At 48.4% G+C, this 23,905-nt stretch overlaps 2 protein-coding genes across 7 annotated transcripts in view; one reads left to right on the forward strand and one right to left on the reverse strand.

The window, feature by feature from the left end:
* LOC134161340 (alpha-2-macroglobulin-like) overlaps nucleotides 1-10,479 on the forward strand; it is a 41,393-nt gene extending 30,914 nt beyond the window's left edge. For all 5 annotated transcript variants that reach the window (XM_062614040.1, XM_062614041.1, XM_062614042.1 and 2 more), the window contains exons 26-36: nucleotides 391-547; nucleotides 856-930; nucleotides 3,134-3,299; nucleotides 3,743-3,966; nucleotides 4,549-4,767; nucleotides 5,058-5,185; nucleotides 5,540-5,630; nucleotides 6,342-6,416; nucleotides 6,776-6,878; nucleotides 7,276-7,317; nucleotides 9,401-10,479. In XM_062614040.1, coding sequence (XP_062470024.1) covers nucleotides 391-547; nucleotides 856-930; nucleotides 3,134-3,299; nucleotides 3,743-3,966; nucleotides 4,549-4,767; nucleotides 5,058-5,185; nucleotides 5,540-5,630; nucleotides 6,342-6,416; nucleotides 6,776-6,878; nucleotides 7,276-7,317; nucleotides 9,401-9,426 — 1,306 coding nt within the window. In that variant the 3' untranslated portion in view covers nucleotides 9,427-10,479. The remainder of the gene's footprint in view (nucleotides 1-390; nucleotides 548-855; nucleotides 931-3,133; nucleotides 3,300-3,742; nucleotides 3,967-4,548; nucleotides 4,768-5,057; nucleotides 5,186-5,539; nucleotides 5,631-6,341; nucleotides 6,417-6,775; nucleotides 6,879-7,275; nucleotides 7,318-9,400) is intronic.
* Nucleotides 10,480-12,882: 2,403 nt separating this feature from the next.
* Nucleotides 12,883-23,905, reverse strand: part of LOC134161339 (alpha-2-macroglobulin-like) — a 29,669-nt gene continuing 18,646 nt past the window's right edge. The window contains exons 20-36 of one of the 2 annotated variants that reach the window (XM_062614038.1): nucleotides 23,579-23,705; nucleotides 22,812-22,933; nucleotides 21,460-21,511; nucleotides 20,861-20,944; nucleotides 20,313-20,489; nucleotides 19,759-19,843; nucleotides 18,478-18,634; nucleotides 18,058-18,132; nucleotides 17,645-17,810; nucleotides 17,110-17,333; nucleotides 16,315-16,533; nucleotides 15,897-16,024; nucleotides 15,452-15,542; nucleotides 14,684-14,752; nucleotides 14,180-14,282; nucleotides 13,741-13,782; nucleotides 12,883-13,042 (exon numbers count right to left, since the gene is read on the reverse strand). In XM_062614038.1, the coding sequence (XP_062470022.1) occupies nucleotides 13,017-13,042; nucleotides 13,741-13,782; nucleotides 14,180-14,282; nucleotides 14,684-14,752; nucleotides 15,452-15,542; nucleotides 15,897-16,024; nucleotides 16,315-16,533; nucleotides 17,110-17,333; nucleotides 17,645-17,810; nucleotides 18,058-18,132; nucleotides 18,478-18,634; nucleotides 19,759-19,843; nucleotides 20,313-20,489; nucleotides 20,861-20,944; nucleotides 21,460-21,511; nucleotides 22,812-22,933; nucleotides 23,579-23,705 (1,947 nt within the window). In that variant the 3' untranslated portion in view covers nucleotides 12,883-13,016. Of the gene's footprint in view, nucleotides 13,043-13,682; nucleotides 13,783-14,179; nucleotides 14,283-14,683; nucleotides 14,753-15,451; nucleotides 15,543-15,896; nucleotides 16,025-16,314; nucleotides 16,534-17,109; nucleotides 17,334-17,644; nucleotides 17,811-18,057; nucleotides 18,133-18,477; nucleotides 18,635-19,758; nucleotides 19,844-20,312; nucleotides 20,490-20,860; nucleotides 20,945-21,459; nucleotides 21,512-22,811; nucleotides 22,934-23,578; nucleotides 23,706-23,905 lie in introns of both variants that reach the window. The other variant, XM_062614039.1, reaches the window with a different exon arrangement.

Genomic DNA, 23,905 nt, shown 5'->3' on the forward strand with positions numbered 1-23,905 from the left:
GGAGGGAAGGATGCTAAGGGAGAGGCCTTTCAGGTTTTCAGTGCTGCACTGATAGCTACTTACTCCCCAACACCTTTCTTCAGCTCAAGTGAGGATGACCTGAAGGATGCCCTAACTAGTTCTTGTTAGCAGAAGATGCTGATGAATCTCCAGAGTGCCACTGGCCACCTCACTGCAGCCCTCAGGGCTATGAATGACAGGCTCCAGCTAGCACTGGTCCCTGTCTTGCTGATTCTCTAAGCTTGCTCTCCATTTCCAGTCAGCCCACTGTGATCAAGTCCTGTAGCCTTTACTCCATTCCTCCAGAACAGTGATTCCCACATGGGCCCTATGACCTCTGATGGATATAGGGCTTGCTCAGGATGTTTCAGTTCCCTGTATCACTTTCAGGCTCACAGCCTTTGTCCTCAAGTCCTTTGCCCAGGCCCGACCTCATATCTTCATAGATGAGAAGCACATCCAGGATGCTTTGGTCTGGCTCAGTCAAAAGCAGAAGGAGAACGGCTGTTTCCGCAGTTCTGGCACACTCCTGAACAATGCTATGAAGGTAACACGTCTGCTTGGTTGGCTCCACATGGGCTTTGTCAGGCTAGAACTTGATCATAAGTCACTCTGGGACCAACAGAGCTATTTCAGCAATTGGGGGTTGGGAGGAGGGGGCGTTATGTATGTGAGCTATCACAGAAGTAGAAAGAAGCCAACAGCATCTTCTGAAGGACTTATCATGAGAAGGAAGCTAGGAAGGATTTGTCACTGCAGGATGTACCACAGGGAAAAGGCAGTGGAGCTGTGTGGGATCAACATCTGCTTTTCTGTTTCCCTGGGATCAACATGTACTTTTGTGATTCCTTGCAGGGTGGAGTGAATGATGAGGTCACGCTGACAGCCTACATCACTATTGCACTGCTGGAGATTCCTCTGCCTGTAACTGTATGTGTCTGCACCCCAACCTCAGCCACAGATGGTACAAACCTGCCCTACTAGTGCCCCCACCCACAGATTATTAGGTCCCTTTACCTTTGAAAGAAGAAATCCCATGTGAATATTCTTTCCGTTCAAGTCTAGACTGGAATAACACTTTTCCTCCATTTTCCTCCCCTGCCCAATCCTGCCTCCCATATACATAATTCACTTAACATTTTTCTGAGTTCTTTTGTGGAGAACCATGTTTTTGCTCCTTTAAAATAATACAGCTTGGATTAGCAGAGTTAAATAATATTTGAATCTCTGAAATCAGCCAAGTAGGTTTTCTCCATGCACAAAAATTTCCTTGTGTTTCTTGGAATAGTACATTTCTGTTGAACCACTTGCATGGGCCAGTTATGTTGATGCCACAGCACAAGTCTGTAAAAAAAGAAGGTGGAACACTCAGGGATTAATTCTCGTTTTCTCTGCCCCTTCTCTATTATTTTATGGGAAATCCCCATCCTTAATGTTTGGGGAATAAGGTACACCTACAGCAAATAAAGTATACTTATAGGGAATAGTAGCTCATCTGTGAAAATCCTGAGGCTTACTTAAAAACAACGTGGGTTTGATCATTCTGATCCCTGAGTTTGTGATCCCCTTGGTGTGAGACAAGGCTGTGGCACAGCTAAAACCAGGGTGTGAATTGCAGGAGAGGGACAGCTGAACCATGATGGCTGCTGGGCTGCTGTGATCCCTCCGCTCCATATGTAGTAGGAGCTATTTTGTATTGAATGTTGTTTCATATATAGTAAGAATTAGCAGAAGGAATTCTTTTGTCAGCAGGGTGACATGAATGACATTAACTTCACCAAAAAAGTATTCTTTCTTTTGTATGTGTTGTGTTTAGAAGGCAAGTTTTCAGGCAGAACTGCAATGGATAACAAGGATGTTTTTCATCTCCCTGCCTGAGCCTAAAAGTACCACTGAATGTGAAGGGGTTTGCCAGAATCTGATTGCAATATGGGCGCATTTCAAGTTAAGCTGCATGAACTCCTGAGGGTAGCACAGCCTCTAGGTATTTAATGCTACTGACAAGCATACAGATTATTTCTGTAAGTAAAATAAGCCATATTAGACCCCTCATCAAAAATTAGTACTGTCCTGAGCATGTGTATCCACTGCCATGTCCTGTCATTAGACTGAAATCCTCCCCAGCACTTGCCTTACAAACACTAGTAAGCATAGGACAACTTAGGTGAGGCACAGACCCAACCAATTTTGCTTTTATTCTTTGCTTTCTCAAAAGCAGCTGAATTGCTTCTCCAGAAGTTACCACAAAAGATTTCACCTTTCTGTAGTCACTTTGTGAAGGCAAAGTAGAAAGCCACTGAAAAATGAGTATTTTCTGTCTAAACCATTGATTAAGCTGTAAATGTGCTGTCAGGCTTCAGATCATGGCATGCTCCCCCTGCAGTGTTATTGCTTCAATTTTATAGCAGTTTTGCCATCACAAAAGAGGAATAGTCATGTAACTTGCTGAAAGGTCATGGGGTCACGGTGTCTGTTACTTAACACTGTGTAAAGTACACAACTTTGCTATAGCAATTGTCCTCTTAAACCATACTTGAGCTGCTGGCTTCAGAAAGACACGTATTGTTGATGTTTACAAGTCAAAAAACATTCCAGAGAATAGAAAAAGATGTATTATTTCTTGTGCAGAGAAAGAATTTACCTCCAAACTAGAAGCTATGGTTCCAGCTAAATTATTTCTTTCAGAAGGACATGGAAAGGGGTAACTAAGCAATAAAAAGGACAGAACAGAGGGTGAAAGCACAGAACAGCCTCAGGGTGATAGCTAGAGGAGGAAAACAAGTACCCAGTATATCTACAGAAGTATATCAGAGAACTCCCCTTGCCCTGAGACACAGTCAGGTCAGTAATTCTTCTCAAGGCAGAAAGATTAAGAGCCCCGCTTCACAGCCTTTAAAAACAAGCTGGGGAAAAAACATTACAACAAGATATATTAAAGAATAGCAGATAACAGCTGCCCATTTGTTCCAGTGGGTATTGGACCGGAAGGGGAAGGGATACACAGTAGTACAATCTTTGTCAGCAGGAGAGTGAGGATGTCAAGGGTCCATAGATACCATCTGATTCCTATTGATCTAAGCTGGATCTCAGCGTGACCTCTGGCTACTCCAGCTCAGTCTCTCTGTCCTCCCAGCACTCTGTGGTACGTAATGCCCTGTTCTGCCTGGAAATGGCAGCAGGTGAGAAAGAAAACCATGTGTACACCAAGGCACTGATGGCATACGCCTTCGCCCTCGCAGGGAAGGAGGAAAAGAGGAAGGCATTGCTCGCCTCACTTGAAAGGGAAGCTGTGAAAAAGGGTGAGTACTTCCAGGTGGGAAATCTCTTTCACTGGCATTACATCATCCCTTGAAGTGTCTGCAAGTGTCTGTCAAGACCTGTTCACATTCCTTGTGTTGTTCTGCATCAGAGAGCTTGTAACTGCCAAATCCTGGCTTCTCCACTTCAAAAAGGGAAGGAGTGTCATCATTCTTAGGTCCCTGGTTCCTCCAGGTGCCCAAGTGTGTGTGAACTTGGAGGCTAGGACAAACAGGTACCCGGCCTGGGGACTGAGCCTCAGCAGTCTCAGCCTAGTTGCAGCAAGCGAGGAGCTGTCTCACCCTCCCCACTTTATCCTATGTGACAGATGCATCCTGAAGGCTCTGTCCTCCCAGCTGGACTGAGAGCAGATCAAGAACTCCCTTGCAGTAACTACTGCTAATTGCTTGTTGTCTTACCTCCATGCTCCCTGCCTCCTGTGAAGATGGGTCCGTTCACTGGCAGCGGCCTGGGAAAGAGCCAGAGGTTGCTCTCCCATACTATCGCCCCCGGGCTCCCTCTGCTGAAGTGGAGATGACGTCCTACGTGCTCCTTGCTCACCTCACCACGCAGCCGGCACCTTCCCAGGAGGAGCTGGCATTCGCAGCTCTCATTGCAAAGTGGATCAGCGCTCAGCAGAACCCCAATGGGGGCTTCTCCTCCACCCAGGTGAGCTGCTTCCTCCCTGCCACCTCACACCTCAGTGTCAGAAGGTGGGAAGTGTCAGAGGCTCAGGTGGGAGAACACTAGCCTTTGCCAGGGCAGGCAGCAGTCGTAGCCCTGCAGTATCTCCCTGCATATCTGTCATGGTTGCCAATTTGCCAGGAGGCTAAGAAGCGTGTAATGCCTCTGGGAATGACTGATGCCTTGATTAATGACCTGGTTTTCTTGACACGTTGGGGCAGAAAGTTAGGGACATAAGGGATATGTGTCTGTCCAATTGGAGAGGGCTCCCACTGCAATAGGTATGTGCATATGAAGTTGCTGCTTCACCCTGTGGCGAGTGAGTGAAGGCTCTGCAGAGCTCTACGCCAGGTTGCTCAGGCAATACACAGCTGCTGTGCAGAGGGCAAAGGAAGAGAACAGAAACGTGTGAAAGCTGCTCTTTTCCTCTGTGTTTTCTGCTGAAGAGTGGAGGAAGTGAAGAATGGGGGGGAGGGTGCCCCCCAGCAGCACAGGGCAGGCTGTGGGAGGACGGGCTGTGGATAGGCCAACGGCATCTGCCTGGGTGCTGGGACCCATCTCTCTCAGGACACGGTGGTGGCTCTCCAAGCCTTGTCCCTGTACGGAGCTGTCACCTATGCCAAGAGCGGAGCGGCTTCCAAAGTGACCCTGCGATCTGGAGGGGACTTCCAGCAAGATTTCCAAGTGGATCCCAGCAACCGGCTGCTGCTGCAGCGCGTGCCTCTGCCCCGGGTGCCTGGGGAGTACAGCACAGAGGTGTCTGGTGAAGGATGCGTCTACGTGCAGGTGAGGGTGATGGGGGCCTGTGGCACCCTGGGAGGGCAGCCCTGGCCAGGAAGGAGCCAGGCGGAGAGCAAAAGGGACCGGAGGAGAGGAGAAATGGGAGGGAAGGCTCTGGGAGAGGCAAGAGGAGAAGAGCAGAGGTATAGAGAGGAGAAAGAGTAGGAGGGCAGGATCCTCAGTGTGGAGGAGCTGTGAGAAGGGCAGAAGTGAGGAGGCTGCATGGGGAGGGGATGGTCTCTGTCATGTGTTGAGCATGCACACAGGCTCACACAGAGCCGTTGGCTCTGCCCTAGACAAGCCTGAAGTACAACGTGCAGCCCTCGCAGGAGGATGCACCCTTCATGCTTCATGTGTACACATTCCCGGAGACATGCGCAGACTCCAAGGCTCACAAGGTCTTTGACATCGGCATAAATGTCAGGTGAGTCTGCGTTTCGGTCTGAGCCTTCCTGAGCAGCCATGGGAGCTGGAGGTCTGCTGGGCTCGTCTGGGAGCCCTGGAGGAGCAAGGCACTTTGGGGAAGCAGGGTGGGAAGCAGCTGGGCTGGGATGAGAGGCTGCAGAGGAAGGACATGTCCTGCAGTGGTGGTACTATGTGGGCAGCCCAGGGCTGGGCTACTGAGAGCACGTGTAGATGGCTGGGAGAGCCTGGCACAGCTGGAGAAGTAGGGGCTGGATTGGCAGGACATGGTGGGGTGCCAAGTGCAATGGAAAAGGTGGAAATGCCTCCAGCTTTGACCTGAGGTGCACTCTGCCTTTGTTGCTTGCTTCCTCAGTTACACTGGGGAGCGCAATGGCTCCAACATGGTGATTGTGGATGTGAAGATGCTGTCGGGATTCATCCCTGTGAAGTCCTCTGTGAGGAAGGTAGGAGCCTGCTTGTCAAAGAAACAACATTCAGCTTATCTTCAGGACACCTTGCAAGTGTCTATAGCAATCTAGAGGGCTTCAGGGTTTGAATCAGCTTGATCTCAGCGTTGACATCTGCACACTTGCTTTGTACCTCTGAGGAATGTAGAATGCACATGATACCTTTCTTCACACATATGTGTGAGGCATCTATTTCCATGTTTGAAGGAGCATCTAATTCTTCTGGTGTTTTCTCCCCTGTTAGAGAACACTCTGATCCTTCCAGCTTTCTGCTGTGGAAGAGGAGTGGTTGAGGGATGCCAGCAGTAGCACTTCCTTCCCACCCCTAGAGTATTTTCAGTAGTAGCTTATAGTAGCTCAAAATATATGCCCAGTTTGGACCTGAGACCAAGAGGTGGAAGATCATCAGGTCTGATTTCAGGGACTCAGGAGCCTTAGATATGTGCAACAACTGTGACAGTGCTGCCTCATTCCAGTTTTGTCTTGAGGAGGTGCAAGAGCATGAGATAGTGGAAACTGTGAGAAGACTTACTATACAGGGCTTCACACAAGAGTGCTTGCTGAGTTCTTTGGGAAGTACCATCTCTGAGCTTCACTTCTCATCATCCACCTGCTGAGTTTCCAGTGGTGAGGGGAAGCTTATGTGAGTTGAAGGGTTGACTAACTTCCCTTCAGATCAGCAACCACTTCTGTATCTCCTCTTTCCAGCTCTCAGACACCTGGTTTCACCAGATACAACGGACAGAAGTCAGCACAAACCATGTTCTCCTGTACATAGAGCAGGTGAGTACTGACCGTGGGCTGCATGGGGCACACACAGTGAACTCACCAGCACACTGGGAGCAGCGTGCACAGTGACGGAGAATGTGCTAGACATGGCTGGGCTTGTAAACATGAAACATAAACCTGTCTGCCACTGACCTTGCCACTCTCTCACAAGAGACACGTCTGTCCCTGCCCTCCACCCACACACAGCCTGGTCCCTGAACTCCCCACCAGCCAGAGCCTCCCTCAGCCCACAGCCCCCACACCCGCAGGGCCCAGGGGACAGTGAGGGAGCCTGCAGGCAGTGCGCAGGGATCGGGGAGCCCAGGTGAGAGACACCCTGAGCCTCCACCACTTCCTTCCCTTCCCTTCCCCAGCTGAGCAGCGAGACCCTCAGCTTCTCCTTCACGGTGGAGCGGGACATCCCTGTGCAGGGCCTGAAGCCGGCTCAGGTGAAGGTCTATGACTACTACGAGACAGGTGAGTGCGGGGCCGGGGTACCCGTGGGAGTGAGGACGGGCAGTGGGATGCACGGAGGGGCACAGGGGCTGTGGGGACCCACAGGGGCCCCTGGCCTGGGCTGTTTCCCTCCCCTGCACTGCCTGAGCTCTCGGAGCACAGAGGGGCCCCGAGGGCTGGAGGCCACAACCCTGCCCTCCTCCCTCTTCTTCTCTCCTCGTGCCCGGGCAGGCCCCAGAGAACGCTGTGGGGGTCAGGTGTGCTGTGCAGCCGTCCTGCCCCGAGGGACAGGGCAGAGGAAGCATCCCCCCAGCCCTCCCAGGCGGTGGCAGCAGCCTGCTGTGTGGCCTGCGACAAAGGTCTCTCTGGTACCCATCCCTCTGACAGCCCGCTCTCGCCCTTCCCTTCTCTTTTCCAGATGAGTTTGCCACACAGGAGTACAGCGCTCCCTGCGCCACAGGTAAGGTAGCGAGAGCCCCGCCTTTTGGAGGTCTACACCTCTTTTGTTTTATCTTTGGTCTTCCAGCCAATACTTTCCTCTTTCTGCTTAAATTTGGATGAGATTGGCCCAACCCACAACCACAGATTTTGCATAGAAGTCTGAGAACACAGGCGGCACAACGCTGTTGTCTCGTTCAAAACATCCCTGCATTCTCAGAGTGATTTCAATAGACAGGTTCTCCTGGCTTGAATGAAGGTTGTGTTCTTACTGTTTTGTTAGTGCCCCTTGGACTTTTCAGGTTTCTCATATCATTCTTGTTGTCTCAGATTTGAGGTATCCTTTGGTCCTTCCTGAAAGCTCCAGCTAGTGCAGCTGTGCAGGGGACTTGGTTCTTTCAAACCACCTGGCACGCTTCTCCCCAAAAGCACTTTGTCTGGAGCAGTAGAGCAAATCAAGACCAAAAGATAACCAAAAAAGCAGCATGTCATGGTCTGACCTATCACTGTTTCATGCCATGCTCCAGAACGTCCTGCCTAAGCCCAGCATACCTTTTCACTGAAGTTGTAAGTTGGTGCTGCTCTCAACCCCTCATTTCCTATTCTACGCCTGAAGCCGTACCTGTAGCAGGGAGTTCTAATTGCAGAGGAATCCCTCCCAGCACTTGTTATTGAAGAGGTATTCAGCTCTTACAGGAACTTGGGCTTGCCTCTCTGGTATGGTGACAAAAAACTGTTCTGGTGGTAAACCTCCACCTGTACACACAGATACATTACTCATCTGTGGATCATAGCTCTCCAATATGGCACACTAGCCTGTTTAGCAACTGTATGTGACAAAGCCCACAGCAGTGCTGGCACATTTGCAGCATGTCTTTAAGCAATGTCATTCCCCTTTGATCCCAAGAGATGGCAAGTTTGCCTTTGGTAGCTACTATCTGCAACTACAGCTACCCTGCTGCCTAAGCAGGAGAGGGTTCCTTTCAGGAGGAAGGTATTCCTCATGACCCTAGGTGGCCAGCCCTCAGTTTTGGTTTGGATTCTGAACTGGCAGGACAGGAAGGCTATGATTTCTTGGGGGGTTCTCTGCAGCACAAGGCTACGTATTTGGCTTAGGAGCACAAGTAGGTGCTTCTGTGGAAGACCCTGACCAAGGATACTTCTCCTGTCTTATATGGAGTCTTCCAATATGCAAACTGACAGGCCTGGTTTCCCATCAGCTTCAGCTGTTTGGAATATGGAGTACTGTGACCCTGGGAAGTGATTTTTCACGTCTTGACTGTGTACCTAGAAGCAGAGAAAACGTTATTTGAATTTGGGGAAGGCAAAAGCTTTGTCTCTTGCTGGTGGTAAATGGTGACATTTATCCCCTTTTGTGTCTTGTTATCTTGGAAAAGAGCCTGAACTCCCAAGCTTTTACTCCATACTGCCTCCTAACCTGGGCTGTGTCTGTAGGTACAGCTGTGTTCTGCTGATTCTTGATCTATAACCTTCCTTCATGGAAAAAAATTGTGCTTAAGTCCTAAGATAGTGGGGAGCATTTAGACTTTTGGCCCCACATCTGTTAAAAGGCAGAAATTTTATCTTCTTGGAAAGGAGGATGGGAAGTTACTACTTACGAGGTTCATCCACTGGTCAAAAGTCCAAAGTTGATCTGTACTGACTAAAAGGCAGATCTCAGTTGCAAAGCTGAAAGTTTCCTTCCCTGCCCTTAATAGTACTGGTGCAGCAGATTTCTTCCACTTTACAGAGAAATAACACTTTAAGAGCATATTTCATCACTGAGTAAACATCCTCCCTGCCTGTTTGCACTGTGCTCCTGTGACCACCCCAGTTGTGACAAGTCCCACTCTGCTTATCTCTCCCAGTGAGTCAGAAAAAGTCTCAGCCTTCTATCAAGCATACATAGTTTTGAAGGTGACATGAGTGTTGAGTGCTATGGATATCCCTCAACCCTGGTCAAACAGCAACTCACTCTCCTGTACTGTGCTTCACAGACAATCAGCCTTCCCAAACCCACATTTTTTTCTGTCTCAGCCTGAGAAAGGGAATTGTCATATCTCTCTCAACTCTTGTAACACTTCCATCTTCTTCCATCCTTGCAGAGGAAGCAGACCAGGGCAATGCATGAAGAATACTCCCAGTTGCTGGAACCTGCCTGCCTCACTACCACCACCAACTATGGAGTGACAGATGAATAGTGCCTGCAAGGAATGGGAAATGAATTTTACAAACACATTAACTGTATTCAGCAATAATTTTTGAACAGTTTATTCCCAATTCTGTTTCTTCCTGCTCAGCCTCCCCTCGCAGCTTTAATCTCCCTAGCCTCTTACTTAAAGAGCATCCCACCCAGCCACAGCTGTGTAAAGGGCAATAAGGCTGACAAATAAGAAAAAGAAAAAGAGGATGGAATTAATTAAGTTGGAATCAGCCTTTCTAATCCATCTCACTGTTATGTACTCTGAACTTGTCACCTGAGATCCTATCTTTTCTTAAGAACAATTCTTCTGGCTTAGAAAGCATAACCTTGATTGAATTGATTGAACTGATCTCTGCGGGTGCCTATCCATGTCTCCTACAAGTAGGCAGCCGACATTGCATGAAATTCAGCCTCTGTGATGCACCCCACAAACACCCCTTCCAGGATTGTTCCTTGTTTGTTGAAGTGGGAGGAGATACACAGTCTGGCCTCTTCTTAGATTAGAGTGTGTGTGAGGCAGCAGGAAGGATGTGTGCATGGGTTGCAACTTTGGCTGCTAACTTATAAAGGCCTGCTTTTCAGCTGAAGCTTGGGCCTTCTTGTGGAAACTTCCATATCTTGGGCCTGCTGCTTCTGGGAGATTCCCAAGGAGAAGCTAATAGCATTTGCCAGTAACCTACCTACCTAAGTTCAAATGCACATTCATTTAAATCATAGAGTTGCTTTGGTGAAACCATCTATAGTCTCTTAGACATCTCCAGGAATGCTTTTCTTGGTTTTGTCCCATTAATTTCTGGTTTTAAGTGGCAGAAAGATCTATGTGACTGTTTATTCTCACAAAACACTTACTGTTAGGTACCATGGCTAATCGTGTATTCAGAGTATGCACAACTAGTTGTTCAATGCCTTTTTTTTTTAGTGTGCCTGTCAAGTGTTATTGAGAATAAATAAAGTTCTTCATCTATTTTGATAGATATTAATGTCACTTTGTCTCCTGTGGTATTTGGTGTTTCCTCACTCAAAACCTTTTTGAAACCTCAACTTCAGAGAAGTCTATGGAATGAACTGGATTCAGTGAAAGCTGAGTAAATTTTCTCATCAAGCATGATTACTAATTGTGTTTTGGTTTTATTTAGAAATAGTAACAATGTAATTTCCTACCATGAAGCAATTATTTTTTCCAAGTTCTCAAAGCCACATAGCTTTTGGTTGCTGAATTAAACTGGTTTGATTTTAGACCATTGTGATTTGCCTTTGAATGTTCCATGGGGATAGGAATTCAATGTTCAGTGTCATTTCCTACATGTTATGCTGTGGAGGACCTGCAAGTTTGTGACTTTGATTTACAGCTTAGTAAAGCAGAGAGATGTTAAACTGCTTTACAGATACAGGCTAGCCAGGGAGCCCCAGATGACAAATGAGGTGGCTGCCCAGGGGTGGCAGTCAGGTGTTGTCTAATTTAAAACCAGGCAGCAGCAAAACATTGTGTTAACTCTTTCCATGGTAGACAGCCATTATTCACATTTTGTGAATGGAACAGACTCCATTGATTTTACAGACTTTTGTATTAAATTATCATGATGGCGATGACTTCATGGAAAACACAAGGGGTTTGGCTCATAAAGGTGGTTCTTGGTTAAAGTTCTGACTATCTTGAATGCCATCATATGGCATGTACAGGACAACCAGGCGATCAGACCTAGTCAGTATGGGTTTATGAAAGGCAGGTCCTGCTTGACCAACCTGACCTCCTTCTGTGACAGGGTGACACACTTAGTAGACAAGGGAAAGGCTGTATATGTTGTCTACTTAGACTTCAGTAAAGCTTTTGACAATGTTTCCCACAGCATTCCCCTGAAGAAACTGGCTGCTTATGGCTTGAATGGGTGTACACTTCACTGAGTAAAAAACTGACTGGATGGTTGAGCCTGAAGAGTTTTGGTGAATGGAGTTAAATACAGTTGGTGGCCAGTCACAAATGGTGTTTGCCAGGGCTCAGTATTTGGGCCACTTCTGTTTAATATCTTTATCCATGAACTGGATGAGGGGATCGAGGGCACCGTCAGGAATTTTGCAGATGACACCAAGTTGGGTGAGAGTGTTGATTTGCTGGAGGGCAGGAAGCTCTGCAGAAGGATCTGGACAGGCTGAATCAGTGGGCTGAGGCCTATTGTATGAGGTTTATCAAGACAAAGTGTCAGGTCCTGCATTTGGGTCACAACAACCCCAAGCACCACCACAGGCTTGGGGAAGAATGGCTGGAAATCTGTTCAGCAGAAAGGGACCAACAGTCACTTGAACCTGAGACAGTGTGTGCCCAGGCAGCCAAGGCAGCCAGTAGCATCCTGGTTTGTATCAGAAATATAAGTAAATGCCAAGTAATTGAGAAGTGACCATCCCCCTGTACTGGGCACTGGTGAGGCCACAGCTTGAATCCTGTGTTCAGTTCTGGGCCCCTCACTACAAGAGAGACATTGAGGTGCTGGAGCAGGTCCAAAGAAGGGCAACAAAGCTGGTGAAGGGCCTGGAGCCCGTATGATTAGGAACATTTAAGGGAACTGGGGTTGTTTAGTCTGGAGAAAAGGAAGCTCAGGAGAGACCTCATTGCTTTCTACAGCTGCTTGAAAAGAGGTTGCAGCAAGGTGGGTCTCCCAAGTAAGAAGTGATAGCACAATGACAAATGACCTCCAGTTGCACCAGGGAAGGTTTAGACTGGATGGTAGGAAGAATTTCTTCACTGAAAGGGTTGTCAAGCATTGGAACAGGCTGCCCAGAAAAGCAGTTGAGTCACCATCCCTGGAGGTATTTAAGAGTCCTGTACATGTTGCATTTAGGGACACGGTTTAGTGGTGGCCTTGGCCGTGCCAGGTTAGCAGTTGGGCTCTATGATCTTAGATGTCTTTTCCAACCTAACCAATTCTGTGATGCTATGAATGACACTGCTAAGTTTCCAGTCCCTCTCTATTTCATTTCAACTGTTCAGAAACAAGCAGACACTGTCTCCACTGGGAAAGCCCACAGATCTTCACTTCTATCTGGCCTGAGATTGAACAGATTCACACTGTCCTTCCACCTCACAGCAGTGATTTCAAAGGGGTCAAAGGTGATAGTGATCAGAGGTTTATGTCCAAGGATTATCTTGCAGAAAATACTGACTTTTAGAGACAGGGAGCCAAACAGGTAGGATCTCCTCTCTTCCTGGAGAACTGGCAAGTATGGATAAAAACCTCCCCACTGCCAAAAGCTATCTGCTTTCTGGCATTCCTCAGGAGTGGCCAAACACCACATTGCCATGGGTGGCTCTGGATTTTTATCTCAGGCCATTACACAGTATGAGCTATGGATAGGACAAGACACAAGTAATAAAAGATAAGGCCAGATGCATCTGATGAGAATCAAGACTTAATTTATTTATAGTGTTACTTTCTTTTTGCGGTTGAAGTGTTCCCCTCAACAAGAAGATCTTCTGGGAGGAGTGATGGGAGCTGATCCAGCAAGACTCGGACAAGATGTGCTTTTCAGGCATTTCCCTGTTCAGTTCCAGCTGGAGGTGGGAAAAAGACAAGAGTGAGGTAAGCATCCTGGTGAAACAGTGTACATCTCTGTGTTCTGGTGGCTGTATGACTTCAAGTCCTGTTAAAATCTGAGAAACTGCTTCATCTAAACTGCCCAGTTGCAGACAAATAACAGAATGGGAATGGCTGGGAACATTCAAGATATCCATGCTACAGCGAGGGGAGGAAGATTTATCCTGAAGGTGTATGAGCTATTCTAGTACACATTCTCTCTCAGCACCTAGATTTCCCAAAGGAAGGCAAAAATAACCCAGGGCAGAGCTTGAAAGATGTTTGAAAGATAATTCCTCAATACCCTTCTATATCTGCTGTGTGGCAAATGTGGCCCTGAAAATGACAGAGACACAAAAGGCAGAGTATGGTGTTCTGCCCCAAGAGAGATTTCAGTCTTGTACAATGTGACACACACACAGAGGAAAAGACAAGTGCCTCTGTGCAAATGAAGGCAGTAACACTGGCATTCCTATTCTCGTGAAACAAGATGAAAGCTGTATCCCACCTCAGATAGGACATCAGGTGGCAGCATTGTTTTTCATGTCTGTACTGAGGCATGCCTGGAGACTGCTGAGAGAATACACAGACTGAGGAAAGATCTGCAAAAACTCTTACTTGAGACAACCTGCAATAGCCCACGCTGGAACATCTCAGTTGTTTGTGTGCACCTTACCTGTGGCGCAGGGAGCGCTGTACTCCTGTGTGGCAAACTCATCTGGAAAAGAGAAGGGAAGGGCGAGAGCGAGCTGTCAGAGGGATGGGTACCAAAGAGACCTTTGTCGCAGGCCACACAGCAGGCTGCTGCCACAGCCTGGGAGGGCTGGGGGGATGCTTCCTCTGCCCTGTCCCTCGGGGCAGGACGGCTGCACAGCACACCTGACCCCCACAGCGTTCTCTGGGGCCTGCCCGGGCACGAGGAGAGAAGAAGAGGGAGGAGGGCAGGGTTGTGGCCTCCAGCCCTCGGGGCCCCTCTGTGCTCCGAGAGCTCAGGCAGTGCAGGGGAGGGAAACAGCCCAGGCCAGGGGCCCCTGTGGGTCCCCACAGCCCCTGTGCCCCTCCGTGCATCCCACTGCCCGTCCTCACTCCCACGGGTACCCCGGCCCCGCACTCACCTGTCTCGTAGTAGTCATAGACCTTCACCTGCGCCGGCTTCAGGCCCTGCACAGGGATGTCCCGCTCCACCGTGAAGGAGAAGCTGAGGGTCTCGCTGCTCAGCTGGGGAAGGGAAGGGAAGGAAGTGGTGGAGGCTCAGGGTGTCTCTCACCTGGGCTCCCCGATCCCTGCGCACTGCCTGCAGGCTCCCTCACTGTCCCCTGGGCCCTGCGGGTGTGGGGGCTGTGGGCTGAGGGGCCAGGGGAAACTCTGGGGGCTTTCCCCACAGTGCGGGAGGCTCTGGCTGGTGGGGAGTTCAGGGACCAGGCTGTGTGCAGGTGGAGGGAGAGCCTGGGGAGGCTGGACAAAAGTACCAGTAAGCCTGAAGGGTCAGCAAAAGTCAATGAGATTCAGTCCTATTGTCAGAGCCACGGTAGTTTTGAGTCCCAGATCTTTTGCCCTGTGTGGCCAAATTTCTCAGTGCCTGCATTTCTTACACATCCTCACCCCAGGCAGATTCTCACCTTTTCCACATACACTAGGACATGGTTGGTACTGATCTCTGTGCGTTCAATAAGGGGGCGGCCTCCCAGCTGAAGAAAGAAGATCAAGATGTTACAGCATTGAAAGTGGTCTCTCTGTGCCCTTTGCCCAGCCCTATGGATCACATGTACTGTGGATGAAATACTGGGGTTATTCAGGGAACTAAGCAGCATGGAACAGCCTCTTTGGTCCCCAGGCCTTCCTTTTGCCAGCCTGGCTGAGCAAGTACGGCTTGGCTTCAGCAGGAACTGAGCATTGGTTCAAGCACAGTGATAGAATGATTCAATACAAATCCATTCCTTCTGCTTGATAGTCCTAGAGGATCTTATGATCACTTTTACTTTCCAGACCATGCACCTGCTCAGCACCTCAGTGACACAAAACCCTAAAAAGCGAAAATGCTAAGAGGTTGTCAGATCAGCAGACGGAAAAAGGAAACAGCACTTCATATGAATGTCGTGTGCACAGACACGAATTTAGGGACACTATGATAACAATCACCAGACAACAAAACAAAACAAAACAAAAGATAAGTCATTAGACTGTTTTCCCTACATTTCTCACTTTGTTTCCCCTTCTGATGACCTTATGCCAGGAAGAAAAAGAGAGTGCTGTTCTCAGCAAGTGTGCAGATGTCAGCGCTGAGATCAAGCTGATTCAAACCCTGAAGCCCTCTAGATTGCTATAGACACTTGCAAGGTGTCCTGAAGATAAGCTGAATGTTGTTTCTTTGACAAGCAGGCTCCTACCTTCCTCACAGAGGACTTCACAGGGATGAATCCCGACAGCATCTTCACATCCACAATCACCATGTTGGAGCCATTGCGCTCCCCAGTGTAACTGAGGAAGCAAGCAACAAAGGCAGAGTGCACCTCAGGTCAAAGCTGGAGGCATTTCCACCTTTTCCATTGCACTTGGCACCCCACCATGTCCTGCCAATCCAGCCCCTACTTCTCCAGCTGTGCCAGGCTCTCCCAGCCATCTACACGTGCTCTCAGTAGCTCAGCCCTGGGCTGCCCACATAGTACCACCACTGCAGGACATGCCCTTCCTCTGCAGCCTCTCATCCCAGCCCAGCTGCTTCCCACCCTGCTTCCCCAAAGTGCCTTGCTCCTCCAGGGCTCCCAGACCAGCCCAGCAGACCTCCAGCTCCCATGGCTTCTCAGGAAGGCTCAGACCGAAACGCAGACTCACCTGACATTTATGCCGATGTCAAAGACCTTGTGAGCCTTGGAGTCTGCACATGTCTCCGGGAATGTGTACACATGAAGCATGAAGGGTGCATCCTCCTGCGAGGGCTGCACGTTGTACTTCAGGCTTGTCTAGGGGAGAGCCAACGGCTCTGTGTGAGCCTGTGTGCATGCTCAACACATGACAGAGACCATCCCCTCCCCATGCAGCCTCCTCACTTCTGCCCTTCTCACAGCTCCTCCACACTGAGGATCCTGCCCTCCTACTCTTTCTCCTCTCTATACCTCTGCTCTTCTCCTCTTGCCTCTCCCAGAGCCTTCCCTCCCATTTCTCCTCTCCTCCGGTCCCTTTTGCTCTCCGCCTGGCTCCTTCCTGGCCAGGGCTGCCCTCCCAGGGTGCCACAGGCCCCCATCACCCTCACCTGCACGTAGACGCATCCTTCACCAGACACCTCTGTGCTGTACTCCCCAGGCACCCGGGGCAGAGGCACGCGCTGCAGCAGCAGCCGGTTGCTGGGATCCACTTGGAAATCTTGCTGGAAGTCCCCTCCAGATCGCAGGGTCACTTTGGAAGCCGCTCCGCTCTTGGCATAGGTGACAGCTCCGTACAGGGACAAGGCTTGGAGAGCCACCACCGTGTCCTGAGAGAGATGGGTCCCAGCACCCAGGCAGATGCCATTAGCCTATCCACAGCCCGTCCTCCCACAGCCTGCCCTGTGCTGCTGGGGGGCACCCTCCCCCCCATTCTTCACTTCCTCCACTCTTCAGCAGAAAACACAGAGGAAAAGAGCAGCTTTCACACGTTCTCTTCCTTTGCCCTCTGCACAGCAGCTGTGTATTGCCTGAGCAACCTGGCGTAGAGCTCTGCAGAGCCTTCACTCACTCGCCACAGGGTGAAGCAGCAACTTCATATGCACATACCTATTGCAGTGGGAGCCCTCTCCAATGGGACAGACACATATCCCTTATGTCCCTAACTTTCTGCCCCAACGTGTCAAGAAAACCAGGTCATTAATCAAGGCATCAGTCATTCCCAGAGGCATTATGTGCTTCTTAGCCTCCTGGCAAATTGGCAACCATGACAGATATGCAGGGAGATACTGCAGGGCTACGACTGCTGCCTGCCCTGGCAAAGGCTAGTGTTCTCCCACCTGAGCCTCTGACACTTCCCACCTTCTGACACTGAGGTGTGAGGTGGCAGGGAGGAAGCAGCTCACCTGGGTGGAGGAGAAGCCCCCATTGGGGTTCTGCTGAGCGCTGATCCACTTTGCAATGAGAGCTGCGAATGCCAGCTCCTCCTGGGAAGGTGCCGGCTGCGTGGTGAGGTGAGCAAGCAGCACGTAGGACGTCATCTCCACTTCAGCAGAGGGAGCCCGGGGGCGATAGTATGGGAGAGCAACCTCTGGCTCTTTCCCAGGCCGCTGCCAGTGAACGGACCCATCTTCACAGGAGGCAGGGAGCATGGAGGTAAGACAACAAGCAATTAGCAGTAGTTACTGCAAGGGAGTTCTTGATCTGCTCTCAGTCCAGCTGGGAGGACAGAGCCTGCAGGATGCATCTGTCACATAGGATAAAGTGGGGAGGGTGAGACAGCTCCTCGCTTGCTGCAACTAGGCTGAGACTGCTGAGGCTCAGTCCCCAGGCTGGGTACCTCTTTGTCCTAGCCTCCAAGTTCACACACACTTGGGCACCTGGAGGAACCAGGGATGATGTAATGCCAGTGAAAGAGATTTCCCACCGGGAAATACTCACCTTTTTTCACGGCTTCCCTTTCAAGTGAGGCGAGCAATGCCTTCCTCTTTTCCTCCTTCCCTGCGAGGGCGAAGGCGTATGCCACCAGTGCCTTGGTGTAAACGTGGGTTTCTTTCTCACCTGCTGCCATTTCCAGGCAGAACAGGGCATTACGTACCACAGAGTGCTGCGGAGAGATAGCCAGTGATTAGGTGGCTTGGGACAAACGAGGTTTTTGCCTTACTAACAGTGCAGCATTCCAGTGAACTTTGAGGAGGGGGCTACCAGAATGATGTCTAGGAACATTTATGGTATACACATTTCAGGAATACCCAAATTGTCAGCACATAATTCTTGTATCACAGAGGTTAACAACTAAGTCCTTTTTCCAATCTGCAGCAAATTCTGGTGCAAATTAGGGTGCGGCCACGTACAGTTACAGGCAGAGGAATCTCCAGCAATGCAATAGTGATGTATGCCGTCAGTGAGACCTCATTGTCCACTCCACCCTGCAGGGAAACACAGAGTTAGATGCTCACCCCACCTAGCTTCTTATCTTCTATCTTCTCTTCCAATTCAGCAGCAATACTTTACTTTGTATTTTAGACCCTTAGCTTGCCTCCTCCCCAGTGCAGCTAATATGAAGTTATCAATACCACTTTAAAAGTGCAGATTAGCCTTCATTTTCCTTCTATTGTGACAATCATACAGAATGGCATTTGGCTTCCTAGTACTTGCCATTGACATGGGAATTTCCCATCTGCCTGTATGTTCAAAAAGCTCAAATGGACCCATCTGACTTTTGGTCAAGTTCTAGCCTTATAAAAAAAAAACCAACCAAGCAGACGTGTTACCTTCATAGCATTGTTCAAGAGTGTGCCAGAACTGCGGAAACAGCCGTTCTCCTTCTGTTTGTATGATAGCCAGACCAAAGCATCCTGGATGTGCTTCTCATCTATGAAGATATGAGGTCGGGCCTGGGCAAAGGACTTGAGGACAAAGGCTGTGAGCCTGAAAGGCAGCAAGAGCATTGAAAGGGCTTGAGCAGGCCTGTTGTGTGTCTCAGGTGACAGGCCTCACATGCACGTCATATGTCTGGAGAAAGAAAGAATGCCTGGGGAAATTTGGGCCAGTTAGTCAGAGAACATACATATTATATCTTCACCTCTAAAAGTATCTGTCAAAAAAACCTGCTTCCCACCTTGATTTCTTGTTCCTCCCTTATATCATAAAATCTTGTGATCCCTTTGTGTTGAAGGACAGTGGTTGTTGATCTGTATCTAAAAAAATATCTCTTTGGAAAAACTAGGGAATTGCATGACAGCTAAACATCTGCATAACATTAATACTCAAAATGACAAGGAAGAGCAATTAAGTCCCTGCTAGTTCAGGACTCTTCTAGAAATCCATGCCTCATGGGTTTCCCAGAGCTCCACAGTAAAACAAAACAAAACCATGTTAAAGGAGTTTTTGCTAGAGTTGTTACAAGCAGTTATGGAGCAGAAGCAGGCAGGTGGTGAGAAGCCAACATGCTGTCATGAGCCAAGTACCATTTCAGAAAATAAAAGCAAACAAAATGTGATGAAGTCTTTCATTCTTACCCTTACCTAAAATTGAAAATGCATGGCAACAATATGCTGGAGTAACTCAAAACTTTGCAGTCAGTCACACTGGCAACACACATGCTTCTCAAGGCTGTCTTTGCTTAGTAACACAAAAGCTCTTGAAAAAAAATACAGCACTGCTCTTGGCTTATCATCTTTTTCACTTAATGGAAATATTTCCCAGCAGCCTTCTCAGCAGGTGTTAGTCTAGAAGAGCTGCCACTGCAACTCTTCAGCCTTCCTAAGTTGGGATGCGAAATCCCTGCTCCCTTCCTCCCCAGTTTATCTCCATTTCCCTTCCTGTCTGTCATCGTTCTCAGAGCTACTGGTGGGAGGATGTGTTTTAGATATGTAACTGGATGGCACAGCCTATTTCATCAAGTAGGAGGCAGCACAGGGACCACACCAGATCTGGAAAGTCTGCTGATCTACAACAGCATTTCCGATTTACTGTCATGCAGCATTTATTATAAATGTATAGGTGAAAAAGAGAAGCATACAGGGAAGGTATAGGCAACATTGACATCTCACCAGGTGTTCCCTGGTTGGCCATAACGTGGTCCAAATGTACTGTAAGAGCCATCTGGGTGCTTGTAGTTCAGCTGCCTCTGATAACCTGCAATGGTGGGTTAAAGCAAGAATCAGATGCCAGAGGAAGTCTGCTGAGGGATGAGAAAACAGAAAAACAGGTGTATCAGCAAAGGCAGAGAGGATAGGTCAGTCCCATGCTAGTCAATAAGAAGTACTGGTACATCCCCACCTCCATGCACTCCTTCAGGAGGAAGGTAGGACATATTAATAACAACTGACCAGTAATTGTAGCAGCTCACCTGACAACTCTGCACTCCACTGCAACCCAATTAGGGAGCAGAGAAAAGTGTGTGAAGTGATCAAGTACTCTAATGCTTAAGCAAAAGAAAACAATAAAGGGAAAAGCAGCAGAGGGCCTTCTCGGGCATACAGCAGAGACCATCTGTGTATGAAAGAAGCTCTCTTTCCACATCTGGCCACCATTTGACAGAACCACCCCAGGCAGGATCTGGAAAAAAGCCAAAGCAGAAATAAAACACATTGGGTGTGCTCACCGCTCACTAAGTATCCAGTGGCCTTGGATTTGACCTCCTCACTCAGCTGCCCTGTCTTGTTCAGATAGTCCAGGACGTAGATGTTGGGTGCAAACAGGACCATGTTCTGCTCCCCACAGCCGAATGGCATCTGGAGGAGCTGGTGCAGGTTCTGCATGGCAGTGCCCATGATGTCACCTGGAGAGCAGGAGATTCCAGAGGGGTATTGACAATACTCAGGGCTGGATATCATAATCAGAGGGAGCTATGGAACAAGAGAAGCAGGAGATTCAGAGAAGAACAAAAGAAAATCTGGACTGATAAAGATCATGGAAGAAAACACAGAACAGCAGAGAAAAAGATAAGAGGAAAATGAGAGCAAAGTTAGGGTACTGGCAGAGAACCCTGAACAAAAGGACATGCAGAAAGGGGAAAGAAAAAGCACAACTGGAAGTGATGAAAGACAGGAGTGAAGTGTATTGGAGAGCAGGAGTAAAAGCAGTGAGGTAGGAGGCCAAAACAGAAGGGCAGGAACACCATGTGGTTCTTCTGTCAGGCTGATCACTCACCCAGCACTGAGAAATACGCTCTTTCTGAGTCTTGTACCACATTTGAGGGTAGCAAAAGGAAAAATTTCTCTTTCACAGGCACTTCTGAAAGAGAAACAAGACCCAAATAGCTTCAACGCAGTCCCAAGAAATGGAAGGGAAGGGAGCCTCAATGAAACAAGAACACTTCCTATTCGAAATTATTTGACTTCAGTCACTTCATTTTTCCCTGGCTCTAAGGCAATCTCTGTAACAAATCACCCCCCAGCCATTGTTAGGCACTGTAGATTTTGTCCTCACAGCTTTTGCCTGGGCACATTAGCAAATAGAAAATGGCACTTCTAATCCAGTGCCTGCACATAAGAGAATATGGATGCAAACTTTCATGCTAAACTTTCATGCATCCTAGCTCATTCCCTGATGCTTAGGCAGGATGGTCCATTCTCTAAGGCTTTCTTCTGTCTTATTTCTCAGGCTTCCAACTGATGGGGCACATTTTGATTACCTAAAAATATTGGCCTATCTGGAATATGGTAGAGGCAGCACTATCTTCCTCCTCCAGGCATATCTCACCCATCAAATCACACAGGAACAGAGAGGGTGGGGAGAGTGGGTTTTACCTTTTACACAGAGCACAGAGTTATGGGCCATTTCCTTCTCAACTCCTTCAGGCTTGGATGAGATGAAGGAAAACAAGAGAAGTTAGTGAGACAGGAAATACAGAAGAACAGAGGAATCCTTAACAAGGACAAAGGGATATGTGAGAAGTGAGTGAACTGTAGAAGGAGGGGCAGTCACAAACACTTCTGAAATACAGAGCTCTGAAATAATAATTTAAGCAAGCAAAAGAAATATGATCCTAATAGACTGGTGTTATACATGGAGTAAGGACAGGAAAAGGAGAGAAGAACACTGCAGGACTGTCACATTGGTGACCTGCAACTATTGTACGCAGTGAAAGACACTTAACATCCTTGTAACAAAAGGACTGCAGCATTACAGCAAGCGCTGTTGTTAGCAAAAGCACACAGTAGTTCTAGAGGGCTGTCCTGAAGAGATGTCTGCAGTGCTATTTATCATAAAGCTGCAGATGCTTTAGGAAAAATAAACATGTCAGTTAATAGTAGAAAGGGAAGATGATACTATCTGGTGACAAATATACTGATACCATACCAAACGGTATGCAAACATTAGGGGGTTTTATGATACAGAGAAAAGCTAAGAACATAGAATCTACCTGCCAGATGAACACATCCAGCATAATAAATTAGCATTTTCCTATACGCAGTACTCCCACATAATAGTTCCTCCTGTACCACATAGCATCAGTGACTCTTACTGCCACAGGAAACAGAGAAGTAGTGAAATTTTAACACATTTTCAATGACTTTTATAAAATCTGGAGTTTTGAGAGGACTTCTCTATAGTCACTGAATTAGCATAGGTGCTTGCGAATCCCCCACCTTCATCCTGGTGACAGACTGTGGTATCAAACCAGAACTGTATAACGCTCTCTTAAGAGGCAGTTTGCTTGGCCACTCCAGTATCAGAGAGGCAGCATGTGCTGACTGGCAAACCAGTTGGGGGTGTCTCAAGAGGAGGAGAGAGGCTGTAAATAGGGTGTATTGAAACAGGTGACAGGTTGGGAAGGATGAATTGGAGTACGAGTCCTGCTACAATAGGGGATAGGGAAAGTTTAAAGTACTGTAAGACACATTGCACAGCATCATTAAGCTGAAGTTTTCATTCAGCCCTGCAAACTATAAAGATGATGCATCATATTGCATAGAACTATAGAATCATAGACTCATATCCCAGCCCAGGTGGGACGGGACCCTGAAAGATCATCTGGTCCAACTTTTCACAGGAAAGGGAGCCTAGATGAGATTATCTAGCATCCCGTCCAATTCCATTACAACATATCCTACAGCCTGTGGGAAAACTCAGTCCTCCCTTCCTATAGCCCACATACCTCCACCAGCAGCTGTCTGATGACCGTGTCCTTCCTCCCTTTTTCAGGAGTCTCCACGATGGTGTTCCCACAGGGCTGCTTGTTCTGCAGGGCCTCAGTGCTCACTGAGAACTCCACCTGCCCTGGAGGAGACAGGGGTTAGCCAGCCCTGCCGGGCAGTGCCAGGCAATAGAAGTCACTGCCGCTTCCTGGAGTTTCAACTTGCAGGCTCATTGATCATACCTGGGCTCTGGTTCTTTTGTATAACAACATAGCTGTCTATATCAGAAGCCACCCTGCAGCACATGAGCTGCATTGCCATTGAAAGGTGACTCTATTTTGGTGACTCTTTTTCAGAACCTAGTATACCACAATGGTGGGATTCACCAGCCCCAAAGCTGTTCAGCACATTGCTACCCCACATGCACACCACAGCTCCTTCCACAGAACACAACAATAGTGAAAACAAAGTATGAAGATCCCATGGGGAATCATCTAATCTCTGGGAGAAATGAAGCTGGCAGAGCATTCCTGCTGGCCAGCAATGTTTCTGGCTTCCAAAGATGGTCTGCATGGGCTGTAAGGCTTGATCGTACTGCATGCAGTGCCAGACACAGCCTTGGACTCTAAGAGTCCAACAGCCTCTGCCTCCCAGATAACACCAGATGAGACAGAGACTTCGCTGCAGTGCTTCCCAGAAAACTATGTTGCTCTTACACCTGATGCTGAATGGGGAGAGCAGCACAGAGAAACCCTTCCTGCAGTTTTCAGCTTACTGAGACCTTTACCTAGAGATTTAGGAGTCACCAGCCAAGCCACGGTTTTCCTCCCATTCTCACAGAGACAATAAGATTCTTCCTCCTTTTCCACCAGGGTAGCCAGGAAATGAGTAGACTGAGCCAGAGTCACACTGACCTGCCAGAGAGACACAATCAGGGAACAATGATAATGGGAGACAGGGAGCTAGGAAGCCATAGCACTAGCTATTTCTGCAGTAGCAAAGGAGCAAAGAGCTGGAGTTGTGGGTTCTGTGTTTGGAGTGTATAGGAAGAATAACATAAAAATTTAGGGGTCTAGGGCTATTCAGAGATAAGAGGTGTACAAGAAGGTACACA

The sequence above is a fragment of the Pezoporus occidentalis genome, unplaced genomic scaffold (genome assembly GCF_034315485.1).
Source record: "Pezoporus occidentalis ecotype Australia unplaced genomic scaffold, CSIRO_AGI_Poc_V1 ctg172, whole genome shotgun sequence".
Taxonomy (NCBI): Eukaryota; Metazoa; Chordata; class Aves; order Psittaciformes; family Psittacidae; genus Pezoporus; species Pezoporus occidentalis.